This window comes from Primulina eburnea, chromosome 8 (assembly GCF_022965805.1).
Source record: "Primulina eburnea isolate SZY01 chromosome 8, ASM2296580v1, whole genome shotgun sequence".
Lineage (NCBI taxonomy): Eukaryota > Viridiplantae > Streptophyta > Magnoliopsida > Lamiales > Gesneriaceae > Primulina > Primulina eburnea.
The window spans coordinates 42,892,707-42,911,694 of record NC_133108.1 but is presented as its reverse complement, the minus strand read 5'-3'; the positions used below and the strand labels follow the sequence as shown (position 1 = coordinate 42,911,694).

Below are 18,988 nucleotides of genomic sequence, written 5' to 3'. Positions count from 1 at the left end.
AAAATAAACCTACTAAAATTCTTAAATCCTTGCAGCATAATTCTCGATGTTTAAATAATTTCACTATCCCCAAAATTGATCCGACTCTTCATGCTCAACTTGTTCCTCTGATTTCTCTTCGGATTTATCTGGGAATGTGTAAGGGGTGAGTATTTGGGGAAATACTCAGCAAGTGGGGGCCGTTCGAGTACAATAAAAACAACATGCAATTTTCGGAATATACATACCATGCAAACATAATTCATACCACGTGCGCATCATTAACCCGACACTGAGATTCATCTACTTTCAATGGTTTACTGATATCAGTCCCTAATTTTTACTCCTCTAAGGGGGCGAGGCCGTATAGCGGTTATGTCCCCCACCGCGTAAGGGTACGTCATGGTTGGGATTCCCACCCATATCGAGTTGAATTCTCACAGTGTCAAAACATTTACATCATGCCAAAAACATCGTAACCAGAAGGGTGTAGAAGAAGAATTGTACTCGCCCGAATTTTTCAAAAACGAAAATACATGCATAACGAATTTTAATCTTTAAAACAAGCCCACTTACCTTAAACTTCTTGAAGAAAAACGTGAAAACTCCGGTGGCTGGACTGCGGCAGCGCTTCGCTGTGCTCGAAAAATCCTAAGAACTAGAGGGGGAAATTCTCGAAAATAAGAGAGTAAAAATGGTGTGATTTTCGAGACACTGAGCCCTCCTATTTATAGGGGTTGGCTGTTATCCTGATCGTGTACCAAATCGCGTTTGATTCTGAATCAAATCTTTATCTAAAATCGTGATCAAATCTACATTTATTCTCTATCCTAAATTTCGAAATATATATATATATCCCAAGGTAATTTTCGAAATTATGCCTTGCCCAGTCTGTAAAATTTCGACTTTTGTGCCTAATTCTCAATATTCGGTAGATTTTTGACTTCCTAAAATAATAAAAATTATATTTCTTAAATCCCATAAATTTGCTTACTTAAATCCGAAATTATTGGTATTTTTCCACAAATAATATTTGGATTATTTTTCCTAAAATCCCGGTAGTTGAACTTTTTTCCCAGTCTGTAATTATCGCGTAGACTTCTAATGATTTTCGAAAATCCCTAATAATCCTTCCAATATTTCGAAAATCCCATGATAAAATCCTCAAGATTTGATTGGGTTATCTTCTTGCTTAAATCTTTATCCAGGTGTATCAAATCTTAGATCTATATCCGGTAAAATTCTGCATATCTCAAAATCTGAAAAATAATATACACGGTATTATTTAAATTCTTGAGAAAAATTTATTGTACACGGTAGAATTATCCAATCTAAAAATTACAACCACTATCACGATAAAATCGAGATCTCGGATTTTACAAATACAACCCTTTGTTTTCCGAATTTCTAGAATTTTAACTAAAATTCCCGTTTATCTCATTTAAAGGTCTCGTATTTGGATCCCATGTCAATTTAACTAGAGATGGTCCCCGAAAAAGCCACGAAATTTGCCAAAAATGTCTAAATCAAATACCGAAACCTTCGACCAATCGAGTTACTAAATCGAGAATGAGTGAGATTTTTTATGCGTTGTCATATCGGTACTTCAATCGCCACATGCCATCGATTTTTTTCCTAAAGTTTTGTCTTTTCATGATCTATAACTTTCACATTCAAAACTTTCATCAATTCTAATGGAGATATATATTTACTTATAATATTTTGATCAATGTGATAAACAGAAATTTAGTTATATATTTGAGATGGCAATTATTTATTATAATATATTTTAAATAAATATAATTTGTTTCAAAAAAAATTAATCAAGGAAATAGTTGATTTTATCAAAGGGAATTGGGTTTAAAAAAATTTAGGTTAAAAGTAAAACTGATTTTTTACTTGATCATGTACCGATTTATCGATTTATAAATAATTTATAAAATGAATTTTACTCTTTTTTTTAATATGATTGTCATCTTTACATTTTTTACCCCATAAAATGATAGTTAAATTTTATTTTTAAAAAATGACTCTAATCAAGTTTATTTGACTACTTCAAATACAGAGGAAAACATTTTTTTTTTGAAAAAATATTTGATCAAGATTATTTTACGAACTACCCCTAAAATAACACATGCATCACACGATATCGTGCATTAATACACGGTCACAAATTTCTGTCAACATAATTATATATCATCACGATGCCATTAAGTACAGTGTCATTGTTTATAAATATTGATATTTAAAACTTATTGATATTTTCATTTTTATTTTGATTAAATTGTTAATTATTGTAATTATTTATTATACCATGAACACATAACTCACTAACACCTTTATTTTTTATTTTATTTTTTTTCGTTATACGGGAAAACATAATTCACCACCCCATTCAATACCAATGTAAAAACCGAAAAGAACGTAAAATCTGATCATGTGAAAAATAAAGCAAAAATTTGTGTGAGACAGTCTCATGGGTCGTATTTTGTGAGATTGGTCTCTTATTTGGGTCATCCATGAAAAAGAATTATTTTTTATGCTAAGAGTATTATTTTTTATTGTGAATATCTGTAGGGTTGACTCGTCTCATAGATAAAGATTCGTCAGACCGTCTCACAAGAGACCTCCTCGAAAAATAAATGATCATATATAACCCTATTTTATTAAAATTTAAGCAAAACCCCTCGCCTTTCTTTTTCATATCCACGTGCATGGAATTACAAATACAACCAGAAACGAGTGAACTATTGTAAGACTATTGACCAATCGAATATTGATTTTTATTTGTTTGTTTATCAACCCGATTTTTTGTTCAAAAAAGAATAATGATAAATTGGTAAAAAAAAATTACTTTTTTTGAATTTTTATTAAGTTAAACTTGTTGTTGTTATTTAAATTTTTATAAAAATATAAATTATTTTTATTTACTTTTGTTTCACTTGTTTAAACAAAATTTGGGTCATATGCAAACAAAAAAAGAAAGGGTTTTTTTTTTGCTTAAATTTTAGGAAAAAAGAGTTGTATATGATTATTTATTTTTTAAAGGGGGATTATTATGCTCTTTTCAGTTTTCACATATATGATAAAAAAAAATATTTTCGCTATTTATACAGGATTTGTATGTGAAAACTGTTTATTCTCAAATAAACACCAATTTATTTATTTTTCGAGAAAACAAAAGCACACTAATTTCTATATATAAAACATAAAAAAAAATACACTGGTTTATTTTCAAAATATATTTTTAATTTTTAACGAGTGATATTGTATATATAATAATGGGAGAAAAAGTAGATAAAGAAACGTGTGCTTCTGTAAAGTAAAGTAAAGTCTCTAATGAATAAAATGCTCCATTGTATCACCGACCATTATATATATTATTCGAGTAATACTTAATGATTAAAGAGAAAGATGTTCAAGTAAAACTATATTCGAAAAATTTAGGGTTTAAAGTGAGTGTGCATACAGTTGTAGATTAAAAACTCACTCCAAAAAGTTTAAAATTTTAATTGTTTTATTAAAATATAAAAATGGTTTTGACGTTTGGATAAATGTTAAAAAGTGCTTTTTCTTTTTCTAATTTAAAAAGAAATAGAAGTAAAATCCAAAGTGTCACGCCCCGAGACGGGGGTTAGTTGACACCGGCGTTGCTCTCAAATATTCATTCGAAAACAACAAGCCTCAGAAGTACAGAATTTCAGAAAACTAGTCTTTTATTCATAATAATCGTTGTCTGTTACAACTCAAGGATAAATATTTTACAGCAGAAATGTAAAACCATAAAATTACAATGTCTGACGGAATATAAAACATAAATCAGAACTAAGAACAATGATCTTCATCACCAGCCCCAAAACTGACGTTGCTCCTCTTATCCTATCGACTCTTCCTCGTTCTTATCTGAGATGGGTTTGGTGGGTGAGTGATATGATTGTCACTCAGTAAGCAGGGGCGGGAATAACTCCCAGTTTTCGAAATCGTTTTCAACAGAAACAGAAATACAATAATATACTGAAAACTCGTATTTCATAACAGAAATCAGAATTCAGAATTTGCAGGTTTCAGAACAGAATTCAGAATTAGTAAGCACTGAACATGTTAGTGAATTTCATGGCCAAACTGATATCAGTCCCCTATATGTTCTCTCCTCTAAGGGGTGAGGCAAGAATCAGAATCAGAATTCAGAAATGTTCAGAATATATATTCCTACCATTAGTTCACTAGGGAGTTTCAGTGCTTCAAAATCATATATCAGAAATCATACAGAAACTGAACTTTAAAACAGAATTATCAAACGGATTTCAAGATATTTATACATAAGCCCACTTACTGTAATTTGCTAAAAGTATTTCGGTTGAAATCTGAAGTCTGCTTGTTCTTGCTACTGGTTTCTGCTGCTCGAAAATCAGCACTCTCTTAGCTCAAATATTTCAAGTGACAACTCAAGATTTTGGTAAACCAATTCAGGTATTTGAGGGTGATATTTATATGCAATGTTTCTGACTGTTAGACTCTCAATTAATGGCCATAATCTGCCATTAACAGCCTTTATTCCATGTTAATGCTTCAGTTACAAGTCTAAGCTGAATCAGTAACTGTCTGCTGGAATCTTGCGCTGCTGAATTCTTCTGCTGCTGGATTCTATATGCTGGAATTGTGTCTGCTGGAATTGTGTCTGCTGGAAAAATATCATCTTCTGAATTATTGACTGCTGCTGGAATTGTTAGCTTCTACTGAAATTTTCCATTGCTACTGAATAATGCTGCTGGAAATTCGGGTTCTCACACAAAGTCATAAATTTCAAGTTCTAAGTCGTGACCAATCATTATATTTAATATATATATATTTTTTTCTAAAGAAAGTGTTTTTAACACGTGAGTTTCTTTAACCAAACATGCTCTTAATATATTGTAGAAAATGGCATGCTCGAAACAAATAAAACCTAGTGAATATAAGTGGAGAAATTTCCAAAATTTGTTATATACATCCCGCCTAGACAGATTTTTAGTCCTTTAATGAGCCAAATTTTGATCTTGATGCTATAAATTATTTTCATTTTGTACGTTTGTTCTAATTTTCATGGAGTGATAAATGACACCGGACATTGCTGACATGCTTAGTGGTGCCGGAATTTCCCTTCCCATATTGTAGCTTAGGCGGACTTTGTATTTATTTTTTTCCCCCTTATTTGAGGTCGATGTGAAGTGCAACCCATGGAGACGATTTTTCATTAATTTCAGAAACCCGTGTGCCAATTCAAGAGACCGAAAACCATTGTCTATTTTGATGTTATATGACATATAAATCCTTAATTAACATCTGCTGCTTCTTTTTTTCCCGAGAAAAATATAAAAATATCATTCCACAAATTAGTGGTATAATTATTAATTTCAAGAATTTAAGATATAGAATGTTTAAAATAGAATGAGCTAGGGTTTATAAATTTCCCCACAAATCCAAGTAAGTGTAAGCATCATCTATATCATCCCATTTGAATCCTCTTTTCATAGCCGGTGGAGTCAGCAGCATTCCCTCCGCCATGCTATTCACCAAATCCGGCATGCTAAACACCATCTCCTCGTCCACGAATCCGATATTCCCGTGATCACAACCAACTTTACTTCCCCACAAATCCATCATCCAATCATTCGAAATCTTGTCTACAGGAGCAGGTTTTTCTGTAAGGAATTCACTCATAATACAACTAGAAGAACTAGAACACGAGGAATATCTAGCAGCATTTTGAATATCATCGGCGCAAGCCTCCACCCCAGGGGGGCAGATAGAAGTAGAGAAATCCAGCAGCGGGACCTTACCACGCAGCGTCACGGCTGCCATGTCATGTGCGACCACCGCCATCTCAGGGTTACCGGAGGATATTGTTGATTTCTTGTTGGGATCACGCAATTCAGAGAGCCTCCTGTTTATTTTCCGTCCACCCCTTTTCTTGTGCGTGGATGCAATGCTCGATTTCTCATCAGGGTCTGCTTCCGCAACAAGCGCGTGATCATGATCAACTGATGAAGAAGATGGATTCCACCGCTGGTTTTCTTGATCAAAATCCATGACTAAGCTCTTTGTAGAGACTTGATTTTAGTTCTGCATGCAACTATATACACACACACGCACAAATTTATACACATGCACGCATTAATTATGCTGATAAGATCATGGCCTATAGGGAAATGGAACATGTTCATCATAGGACAACCCGATTGGCTACTTTGACATGTCTTAGCAAGCAGCACGTGTCTCTAGGAAAGGGATTAGTGCACGTGGGAATTAGTTAGGTTTTATGTAGTGACGGTGGATTGATTCAGAGTGGGCCTTTTTGTTTTTCGTTTGTTTTTTTTTATAAATTTATGAAAGATCCATAGTGGGATTTTATGTCGAAAAAAAAAACCGAAGCACAGAACGTTGACTGGCTCCAAGCTTTGACTTTTGACTCATTCCAAATTATCTATTATATTATATATGAAAAATGGATGTACTTTCAGTTCTTTTTAGAAATTTATTGATCATATTCGACTTCTAGTTAAAATTTGGCATGCAGTTTTGGAGGTATTTGGGTGGAGAGTTTGGATATTTACATCATTTTAAATGAAAAAGAATATTCTTAGTTTTATAAGTTTTAGTTTCAACTCCTAAATATGTATTTAACAAATCAATTTTGCTACGTCGTATCTTCATTCTCATTAAATTTCGGTTCTGAATATATTTAAAATCAATTGAATTTAATTTAGCCCATTTGTTATCTTTCCCATCCAATTAAGTTATTTTGATGTTCTAAAGGATAGAATAAATGACCGATTGATCAATAATGACGAGTATGATTCTTTACCAACATTCTTCAGCGAGCTTATCATACATGGTTTTCCAACATGATTTAATTTATCTGACTAATATAATTTGCGTAATATGCGTAAGGTCTGATCAGGGTTTATCTAGTGTAATAGCGGCTGCAGTTAAAAGAGAGATAATTTGAAAAGGAAAACATCAATTTGTATTGTGACAACATGAAATAGAACAAATATCAAATTACTGATTTTTGTTCTCTTATGGCCCAAAGATAAATACTTAAATAAGTATCGACTTTTTATATGTATTAAACAAAAAACATGTAAAATTACGCGCGAATAGAAAACGTACAAACCCTTTTCCAAGAATAGAAAAATTTACAGGATCAATGTATCCAAACTATCACTTTCTCAAAATTTTTAAACGTTCAAAATAATATTCTCTCTTTATCTATATTTTGAATTTATATAAAAATATAGGATAAATATATTTCAATTTTATTCATAATAAATAAAAAATTAAACTTTAAAACATAAATTCATTGGAAAATTTATGATGACGAAATTAAAACGAGAAACATGCTCGTGCACCTAATTTTTAAAACCACATTTTACAATCAGAATTATTTATTTATCAAGATTTAATTCCAACATACCAAGAAATTGACGTATAAAATTAAAATACAAATCCGATTTATATAATTTTAAAAATTAAAAATTTTAATTTGATCTATGAATAAATGCACATGTTGAAGGAATAATAGGAATAATTTTTTTTTTATTGGGACATAATGGTGGAAAATTTAATGGTGATTACTAATTCATTAATATGCACAATAATCATGTGATTCAAATGTATAATATAGACGAATATTCAACCTGAATCGATCAACGAAAATGTATTATTTTATATGTCAAAAATATTATTTTTATTTATAAATATAGTTCAGATCAATCTCATTGATATAAATCTGTGAGATCGTCTCACAAGAGACATAATTTTTATCACTAATAAAATAAATTTAAATATGGATCGTGTCATGCTTGTCAATTATTAATGACAAAAATCATATTCCGGCCATCTGTTTAAGGATTAAGGAAACTATGAGCCGACCTCGAAAAAATACAAGGAATCCACACGATCCTCAAATAAGTTAGAAAGGCAAAGGGGCGGCTCTGGGGGTTGGGGATGTAGACAAGACCAATTAGAAAGTGGCAAGCAATATAAGAATTAATTTAGACCATGCAATTCTAAAAATGTTTTCCGCAACATTGGTTGGTGATTTTGGATCAATAGTTAGTTTGGATTTTAAGTAAAATATGATCATTTGAACACTCCAAATTAATTAATCAAAGTTCCATAAATTTGAATTGTTGTTGTTCATTTGATCGGTGATTGATTAAGATATCGAGATGATTAAGAAGCGGTTTAAATTAATTAGGGTTGAATTAATTGACCATTTAGATTAAATAAAATCTTCAACTCTTGGTTAGATCCCGTGTTCTCAATTAATTTAAGGCAAAAACTTGTGTGAGACGGTCTCACGGGTCGTATTTTGTGAGACAGATCTCTTATTTGGGTCATCCATGAAAAAATATTACTTTTTTATGCTAAGAATATTATTTTTTATTGTGAATATCGATAAAGTTGACCCGTCTCACAGATAAAGATTCGTGATACTGTTTCACAAGAGACCTACTCTTAATTTAATTAAAAGGTTTGTGGAAAACAGTTCTTAAAGTTTTACATCTAATATTTGAGAAGAGCTTTTTTTTATTAAAAAAAAACTCCATCTAATGGTAATAGCCTTCACTAGGTAAGAAGGGTTTGAAAACTTTGGACCACGAGGACAAGTCCATAATTTTAGAAATTAAAGTGGAAACCGAATTCTTAAATTTAGGACGAGATATCGGGTTCGATATCTGATTTTAACAACATCTTCCTCGACTCAAAAAAAGATTGAGGATGTTGTAACCGATTATCAAATCTAAACCTACTATATTCTGTTTTCAAGTGGTGTTTAATTTATTTTGCATTTATTTTTTTTTTATATTTTGTATCTAACGTGCCCACGCATTATTGTCGAGCACAAGTATTTATAGTGTAATTAATCCCAACTTTTCGAATTTATTATATTCATAGACTTCTGACAAAATTCCGAATATGAAATATATGTGCTTGATTTAGCTTTTTCTGAACTCTGTCCTTTATCATAAATATATTTAATGTACAAAGATTTAAAATTTGCCAAAGGAGAACGCTTTAAAAAAACGTGTCTCACTTTTCAAAATAACTTCAATCTCAGTTAAAATTACCAGAAAATATAAATGTTAAGTTTAAAAATCATAAGTGTATCAATATTTGAAACCATTATGTTGAATTATGAGTTTTTTAATACGAATTTATTTTCAAATATTTTCATAGTAAAAATATATAGTATAAACAAAAGTACTAAAATAATTCATTTTATTTTTTTACACACTTAATTACTATGTATTTAGTATAAAAAAAAATGAAACGAAAATCTAAATTTTTACTAACAATAAATGATATTATATATTTAAAAAATGTATTTTGAGTTGTGAAATCGAATTCAATTATTAACCTAGCCGGAATCTAACCGTGCTGCTTGCCCCTACCTCTATGTAAGAAGAGCTAGTGCAGACTGAGGGGTGAAAATAAAATTTAACCCAACAAAATCATGCCATTTTCTGAAGATTCCCCACTTTCTCTTTGCTTTTTCATGTTCACGGCAAACTTTAGTAAATTATATCAGAAGAATATGTTGCAATCTTTCAAAATTCCAAATGATTAATTTTGAGAATATACAGGCAGACTAGCTTTCCTTCTCTGCTTTTTAAACTTTTCAGTTGTGTTTCTCGCAAATATTAAATACTGAAAAATCAGGAATCAATTATATTGTAGAAGGAATCTATGCCATCGAATCAGTTTTTCGGGCATAATTCTCAATGTTCAAATGCAGAAATTTACGCTTAAATTTATTCATTCACCAATATGATAACAAGTCATTGTGTGGTTGTAAGTTTTGTAATTCTTTTCTAAATTTATTTATTTTATTTATGTGTTGATAATTTTGTGTTGGAACCTTTGTACTTTTCCATAAATAAAATACCTTGAATTTGCTCCAATTCAAGTTAAATATGGTCGCGCGGAGGTTCACGATCGTGAAATTAGGGTACTTAATTCAAGGGTTGATGTAATAACGAGCTCATTAAGCTCGTCGAATATTTTCTTGATTTCGGTTTGAGAGATACATGTTGATTAGTATATGAATAAATGTATTGTTACTTAGAGAGGGAGGAGCTCTATTTATCGAAGAGTTCTAACTAGTGTTGAATCGGTATAGTACTATAGGTACTCTTCGACGAGATAAGTGAATAATGAAACTCTTCAATTCTTTTTCCAGATTTTCTTTAGCTGAAAAGAAAAGCGAAAACCAAAATCGAGTTTCAAAACGATATTAATGTTCATATGTGTATAAATCCATAAATCGTTTAGTTCCAAATTTTAATTTGGAGACGTCTTTTTGGTTGATGGACCAAATATTCATGTATAGCAGGGAATATGTAATTGGAATTGGATAGGGACATTATCCACATTTTGAGGCATAATTTCATGGATAGTTTGAATTTCCACCGGTTCAATCTGCGGTTCTTAATTCTTATATTGTTATTATATATTTTAAAGAAACGTAGTATCTATTAGGGAGGAGTGGCGACTCTATTACATTTTTCCTTGGGAGTGATGTGATATTCACTCAATTCATGTAATTAAATTTTGAAAATAAAAACTAAGTTATATTTGTATTGATATTATTTGATAATACTATTAAATAGAAAATAATATAATGAAAAACTAAAATATTGAAATTTGAATGAAAAATAGTGTTGTCTTTTTAAAACTTTGCTAAGAACAAATTATCCTTTTTCATCAGAATTATGCAGAGGAAAAATCGATAGTTACTTTAAATAAAAAAAAAATTATCAGAATAACAAAACAAAATATAACATTAATTTTTTTTTCTTTCTAATTTTACATATTCTTACAGGCTGCAAAGATCATCAGTGAAAATTCTTCCTTTTCATCTTTGTGCAAGATCTTCTCCTCCATCCACAATCTGCTATCCCTTCCACTTCTGGTCCTGAACATAAACACCCCATGTCCAGAATCGGGATTACAGAACCAATCATGAACATTCCACATCAAATCAACAAGCAATCCATCCAAGAAAATCGTCTGGTTTCCCCGGAAATTCCACTGCAGACTCCTCACACGAATCACCGTCTTCTTATCAATGAAAACCGATAGCTCCGAATTCTTCCGACCTTCTAGTTCTCCACTTCTGCGTATCAAAATGTCGTGTGCATCCCCGGTTTCGCAGAATTTAGCCTTGGTTTGGTAATGGGAATTGCCTGAAAAATGTTCATGACGGGTGATTAATGAGAATTTCGCCATCCGAGGACCGGATTTCTCCTGCTTTTGTAGGGTTTCCCGAGCCTTGTCTCCAAGAAAAATGCCAAGTTCGGAGTCAAACGTGATGAAGATATAATAGCCGTCATCCGGCTCGGGTTCGTGCACCGATCGGTACCGGGCTGATGAAAAATCCCAGAAAACTTCAACCTTGCATCCCTGGAATTCAAGTGATTTGCTGCCTTTTAATTTTCTGAATAATCTCGGATTCGTGTTGACCTTGAATGAGATTGATGGATCTTCGCCAATTGTTATGCTCAATCCCTGAGACAAACTACTCTTGCTCCATGTAACTGTGATCAAAATCTTCTTACGAGTGGAAAGGATCGTTCTGTATAAACAAGTGACAGTATTTTGAGTCGAAGGAGTCGAATTCGGAGATATTATACAAGAAACATTTGAGTTTTTTGAACATGAAGTCCTATCAGAGATCTGTATCGCAGATTCACTTAAACAAGATGAGAGGTCTATCATTTTGTATCAAGAATTCTGCGTTGAATTTAATCTTTGTTTCAACAGAGAATTGGGAGTGAATTGAAGAAGAAAAGATAGAAGATAATAGATTATTTGTGGGTTTTTATTTGTTTAATAATCCTTGACAGTTCAGCCGGGGCTGAGATATTGAAGCTCTTTGTTTTAAATGGAAGAGAAACTGTCAAATGTATATTCAATACAAAGAAACATAGACAAATAATAAATGCAGCCATGTAATGACAATAGCTGTCTTGCGTTGTTTATTGTTTAATTAATTTATTTATGATGAGTATTTATTTTTGTTGGTTTATTGGATTTTTGTTAAATTCCATTACCTAGGGATTAATGGTTGACTAATTAAGGTGCGTGTACCATTTTATATTACGTATATTATTTTATTTTTTTTTATAGTTATATTAAGTATATTATGATTATTCATTAAAAAATTATTTATGACAGTCTTACGAATCATTTTCGTGAGAAAATAACATTCCTGGTCAGATATTCAGGTTGTATGTGGAGGATATCTTATTTAACTAATGGGTAAAAAGCGGAACATTGAATTGTTCGACTAGATGGCGTGCTGAATTTTCTACCACAAAATTAAATGACTATTATGGTTTATGTTGCATTTTCTTATCCGCATATATCATTCTAACAAGACAAAACAAAAGACGACTATTGTATGAGCGAGTTGTTATCGTTTTATCAAAAATTATAATCGATGATAATGATGTAATTTAAATATTTTAAATTGTATAACAACTCAAATGTCACTGTTCAATCATTATCCCAGAAAAGACAATTATCATACACCAACAATCTATCTCTTAAGAGTCGTACCCGTTGTAATCAATGAGATTAGAACCTGTGATCTTGACTATGATATCGTTTGTAGAACCGAGCTATAGTCGCTTTATCTAAAGCTATAACTTGTGATAATTGTGCAACTCAAATATTTTAAATTCTATAACAGCTCAAGCTTCATGGTTTGATCGTTATCTCAGGATGGACAATTATTATACCCAAACAACTATTTTACATATTAAATACCTGTTTGGTTTGGAAGATGTGATTATTGAATGATTAATAAGTAGATAATAAAAATGATTGATCATCGATCCCTACTCGTAAATAATGTGCTGTGTTTGCTACCGAAATTATTTTTAGTGTTCTAGTCAAGTCTTAATCCCCTGTTACATTTAGATTCATTTGATCCATCAAATCAAATTAATTTAGAAATTTTTTTTTCATGATTTTGAAAGTTTTTTTTTCCCCAAAACCAAACATACTTTATAAATCCGATTAATATGGCAACAAATAATTTTGAATGTATGTGATTTTTGTAATTATCGATTTGATTATTGTTTCGGTTTTTTCATTGTATAAAGTAACTTTGAAATAGATGGGATTATTCGGTTTTTAGTTATTTCAAATTTTCTATATCCGTATACACAATGTGTCCCTATATTATATATAATATAATATTTCAAAGATCGGGATATTTTATTCGGGGAACATGCGAGCATTTAATGTGAGTCGTGCATTTAAATATCTAGTATAGCCTTTTAAAATATAATATAATATGCTTTTCGTTAAATAATCTTTAAAGAGAAATTGTGGTTATAAATTGTAATTTATCAATTATAAAAATTTAGAGACGATCTCGCAGATCAATTTTGTGAGATATATATTTTATTTATGTCACTCACGAAAAAATATTATCTTTTATTTTAAATATGAATAGAATTTATCAGTCTCACGAATAAAGATTTATGAAATCGATTTCACAATTTCGAAATACAAATATAAAGTGTTTGACCCCCAAACTTTGGCTTACTACACACTTATAGTCGTGAATTGATGTGAAATAAATTAAAAAACAATGACTTCCCCCTTTTTCTTGTAGGTAGCTATTAGCTTTCTTGCACGCGTTTACCACTTATTGTTTCTACTGAAAAGTCATTAAAAATCCATTAAAAGCGTCACAGATTCGGCAATAATTTTTTGTTTTTTTTAGTGGAATAAGATTTTGATTAATGGCTGAACATGTAATGTTTGGTTAAGATCCATAGATTATAATAAACTCATCATTTAACTATTTATTATCTTTCGTATCAAGTGAGACACACACATATATAGGGTTTTATCTTCATTAAAACGAGTATTTTTGTGTGCGAAATAGTGTTTATAATATTGTGGGGGAAATGAGAATAATTTCGAAATATTGATTATGGATTAACCAATACATACCGATCCTGCAGAAATAAAACTAAAAGAAAACAAAACCAAACTGAAACATGTAATATGTTACAGTTCCCATAAAACATATTTGTCCATTCTTATGGTGCTCCGAGATTCACTGTGAAAGGTTGTTTACTAGGATACAACGGTGATATTAGCTGCAACAATTTAACACAAAGTCTGATGTAGACGAACTGAACAGTACTTGATCGACTTTATCACAATTTAGAAGAAATAAGAGCGACAAAAGCCGAGAGAAAGGAGAAAGTTTTGAAAGTTATTCATTTTGAAAATGTGAACGACGTATATATATAGGTTTCAGAAAAATAAATGTCGTTTAACCTTTTAAAAGAAATGTTATTTGATTTTTCAGAAAACCAAAGTCATTTGACATTTAAAAGAGCAAAAATTATTTAATCTTTCAAAAAAAAAAAAAAGTTATTTGACATTACAAAATACCAAAGATCATTTGATCTTTCAGAAAACCAATAAGCATTTGAAACTGACTTTATAAATATACATATCATTTAATTAAAATTGATATAGTCCAAAACCCACTTACATGGATTCATTTCAAATCATTCTCCCAAATATTTCCTCCAATGGAGAAGGGCACGGCCAGCTTCCTCCAGAATAAGATACTTTCCTGAATATGATAATTACAAATTTTTCATCTAAATTATTTAAGATTAAAACAATTTCGATCCATTTTTTTTTAAGATCACAGCAATTTTATCATTATTCCATTAGTTTTTAACGATTAATTAACCTCAGGTATCAAATTAAACACTTCTAAAATTAAACAATCTAAGAACAACACGACATAATATTTTAATTACGTGCCATGCAACATCAATATTTGAAAATTATAAGAAAATTTATATATAAAAAAGCAATGAATTAATTCATTTATTTAAGCAGAAATGCGAAATCTTGGAGGAGTAAGTATGATCATTAATTTTATTAAATGTAAAAAATGTTGAAAGCTTTAAATAGTTAAAAGTTTTTTACATTTGCAGCTTTCTATATTCGAGGACCACGAAACCTTTCGGCAATAATTAATACTAATTTATCCTAAATGTTTAATAATAAAAAATAATAATTAAATGAAAACTAGGAATTATTTATTACATAGGCCTCATCTGATCATCCCATGTTCCCTAATAATAAATGAGGGGATTGTAATAAATGACATTACCTATAACTCCACTCGATTCGTTTCTTATTGAATTAACTGATCGATATGCTGTCAAACACTTATCATGAATTCAAAGTATTTTAATCAAATAAGGTTCAAAGTCGGTTAATGAGATCCTACCTATGTGGGCACTATCCTCAATTCATTTCAATGGGTAAGATCTTGTCAAACATACAATTTCAAAAAAAAAAGTGAGTCTTATATATGCATGGACAAATCTTGGCCATCCATCCTGTCATGAGGACAATTCCTATATGGGTAGGATGAAATAAACCTTCAAAATCCAAGGTCGAGCTTCGTTCTTTCCTTTCACGCATTACACTTTTCATCTACTGATAGGAGGGAGACGAGATGCTACCTTAAGAGTAGTCGTCATTAGATTTAAGGTTAGGATAATACTTTTAAGGTAGCTTGAACTTAACCCTAAGAGAAAATGGATTTTCTTTGTTTCCTAATTGAATTTGAGTGTAAACAGGCTGAAAATGGCCCAAATTGATACAATTTCACCTACTCAAATTTAAAATTGTGATTGGGCTTAAGATCCGGTTCATTTTGGGCTCACAATTTCTTTTTCTTTACAATTATAAATTTGTCAGCTCAGATGACAAGTTGGGCTCTCTCTAGGCTCTTCAATTTTACCATGTAGATTAAACCCAAAATAAATAAATATATATAAATATTATACGTATAAAAAATATATGTGTGTGGAAATTAAAGATTGTATTAGTTATTTTATATAATTTCAAAATTTATTGAGTAAATTACCCTTTTGTTTTATTATTCTTAATATTTCGAATTATAAGCGAGAGAATTTCAAGTTGGTTCACACGATTTATTCGTACAAGACAAATTTTATTTAAACTTAATATTAAATAATCAAAAGAATCAATTGCCCTAGTTGCTTTCTTTTACTTTCAAATTATTTATTTATTTTATTTGAGTTATCGACATTTCGCGTAATAAACATTTAAATTAATCATTATGTTTATGTAATTAAAATATATTTATTTTATGTGCCCTTAATGATGATGGTCTGAAGCCAAAAATAGTCTAAAAGTGTGGTGGCTAAATTAAAAGCGTCGCACGCACTTTTGTTGTTGCAGTACGCTTTAATGACTTGTCAAGTACTTTACCAAATTAAAGACAATTAATAATATGGAATGGAAGAAGTCTGGGAGAGCAATTAAAGGGATTATAATAATAATAATAATAATAATAATAATAATAATAATAATAATAATAATAATAATAATAATTCCAGTGAATTGCAGTGTTTCGTCCTAATCATCAGTCAATTTCAAAATAGAATTCAAGCCGATTCTTAAGTTTTACAAATATTTCGATTGGTTTAGTAATATTAATATGAAGTTTCAGTTTGACTCGCATAAAGTTTGTTCAAGGAAATACAAGGTAACATATAATTCAGAATTTCGGATAGTTTTTTTAAAAGATGTTTAACTGATCTATTTATATACTTCATCTGCAATTATAATTTGTTTAAATCACATATCAGTTTTCAAATACAGATATCGTTGTTGGCATGTTATTGCTGTTTCTGATATATTATGTTAATGCGCATGAATTCTGACATTATGTTGAGACTCAATAACTGTTGGTAAGAAAAATTTTATCTGATATTTCAGCTGGACTTTGATTCTTAATCACTGAGTATACTGATATTATTAAAAAAATGTTAGGATTTGAACGGACTGATCATCTGAAATAAACTATCAGTTACGCTCCATCAATGTTAACTTAGATCAATTTTTCTATAAGTATCCCTATTAAACTATTAGTTTGACTCGGTAGTCAGTTGGTCTCTTAGAAAACTTTTGATCGTAAATTTTTAGTTTTTTTCATGAATTCAGTTAAGTTAGGCTCTGTAATCATTTGTTAGATCAGCAGCTTCAATACTAGGAACTGTGACAAAATCTATGCGTGTCCACAAAAAATTAAAATAAATTAAATAGAGTTTTATAAAACTATATAATTTAGTATACTTTTTGTGTTTACCTATCTTATTTCCTATATAAAAATAGGTTAAGAAAATAAAATCAATAAAATGATACAATAATGATTATATATGTAAATTTAATTTAATGTCACAAAGTCACAATAAATTTTAAAACAAAACCAAACATACTCGAATATTATTTATCCATCTCCAAAATCTTCCAACTTTCTGCCCAACATATACTTAAAAAAGAACGATACAACATATTATATTTCTTTGTTATATTATAAATACAACACGTATATATATATATATATATATATATATATATATATATTGGGAATTCAATTCATCAAATCTCCGAAATTAAATATTACGACTAGTCAAATGAGAGTAGCCGATCATTAACAAAACCTGAACATACGATTTATTCCAAAATTGAAATAAATGTACTCGAACGACACGTTTTTCAGTAGTTTCAGAACATTCACATTTATTTCACAAATAATTTTTCTCTAAAAAAATTAATGATTTTATATGCATCTATATATATAATTTATATAAAATAATTAAGCGTCGTATCTTCACGATAACTAACTTTCTAATTATTAATTATAAATTTTTTATTTAATACAAATCTGTTTTAATAAATTTTTAATCCATCTACAGCTAATATATTCCACCTTTTGAAATGTTCAACTATCATTATCCATATTTTTAGAATAATAAAAAGACAGAATACATCATTCTTAATTATTTTTTTTACAAGGGCGGAATTATTTTTAATTTTCAATATTATTTAAAAATCTCTAAAAACATGGACATATACTTCTCTGAACTGACTTATAATATAAGTCATAATAATATGGATTTATTCTATCATTATGAATTATAATTTTAACTAATCATAAATATTATTTGTGGATAATGTTTTTTTTGCTATGTTTCGCATGGAAATAAAAGAAATGCGTGACACATTCACGGGATGATTTTCCAAGAACACAGCAGGAAACTTCATTACAACCAGAAACAAATTAATGTAAATTCAGTTATATGTTTTTTAAGAAATTTGGCATTATTGTAAGAATTGTTGATTCTTCGTCAATTTCTTTATTCGCTTTTGTTGACTCAAAAGTCAAGAGTATCACGTCGACATATATATACATACATGCAGAATCAAGCATGCATGTACGTCTCAGTATATATATAATTATATATGTAAGTATTGTTTCCTTAAGTATATGAAACAGATTAAAAAATATTATTAGAAATAAATATTTGAAGTGAGACGACAATTTAATTTTTTGGGAATAAATATTGTTTCGATTTTTCTCTTTCACTTTTAAAATTGCGTGGAAACAGAGGGGAAAATACACGTAAATTATTCACAATACAACTTTCCAAGCTACGAATTGAACTGGAATATTCACTCATCCCGCTTCCCCACACGTTGAATTCAATGACAAATTATTCATCACTTTTAGACTCTAGCTAACTTAAATTTGGAATTTCATTCGCATCAAAACAAGGATAAGGATTTATATTTTATTGTTATAATATCTGTAAACAATAAGTACGAGAAATGTGAAAATTAAACGGAAGGCATACAAATTACAAGAATTTGTTTTAGAGATTTAAAGATTAAATGTCTATTCGATCAGTTTCTTATCCGAGTTAAACTCGCATCTCTTTTCAATTCTCAAATAAAAATAATCACCACGTCAAAATTACTCTACACCTCGTATTTATCTGTAATTTTTGCACATGCAAGTTGCAACACATGTACTTCGACCGCTAGTATATATATGTGTGTGTTGTGTTTGTGTTACAGTACTCCAAGTATAGTC

General features: G+C 30.0%; 2 protein-coding genes across 2 annotated transcripts; both read right to left on the bottom strand.

The window, feature by feature from the left end:
- Positions 1 to 5,418: 5,418 nt before the first annotated feature.
- LOC140839304 (ethylene-responsive transcription factor ERF024-like) lies at positions 5,419 to 6,048 on the bottom strand. Its single transcript, XM_073205942.1, has one exon. It carries the CDS (start codon positions 6,046 to 6,048, stop codon positions 5,419 to 5,421), a length of 630 nt encoding a protein of 209 aa, XP_073062043.1.
- A 4,785-nt stretch (positions 6,049 to 10,833) lies between these two features.
- On the bottom strand, positions 10,834 to 11,745 carry LOC140839303 (uncharacterized). The gene has a single exon (XM_073205941.1). The coding sequence runs from the start codon at positions 11,743 to 11,745 to the stop codon at positions 10,834 to 10,836; it is 912 nt and encodes a 303-aa protein (XP_073062042.1).
- Positions 11,746 to 18,988: the final 7,243 nt, after the last annotated feature.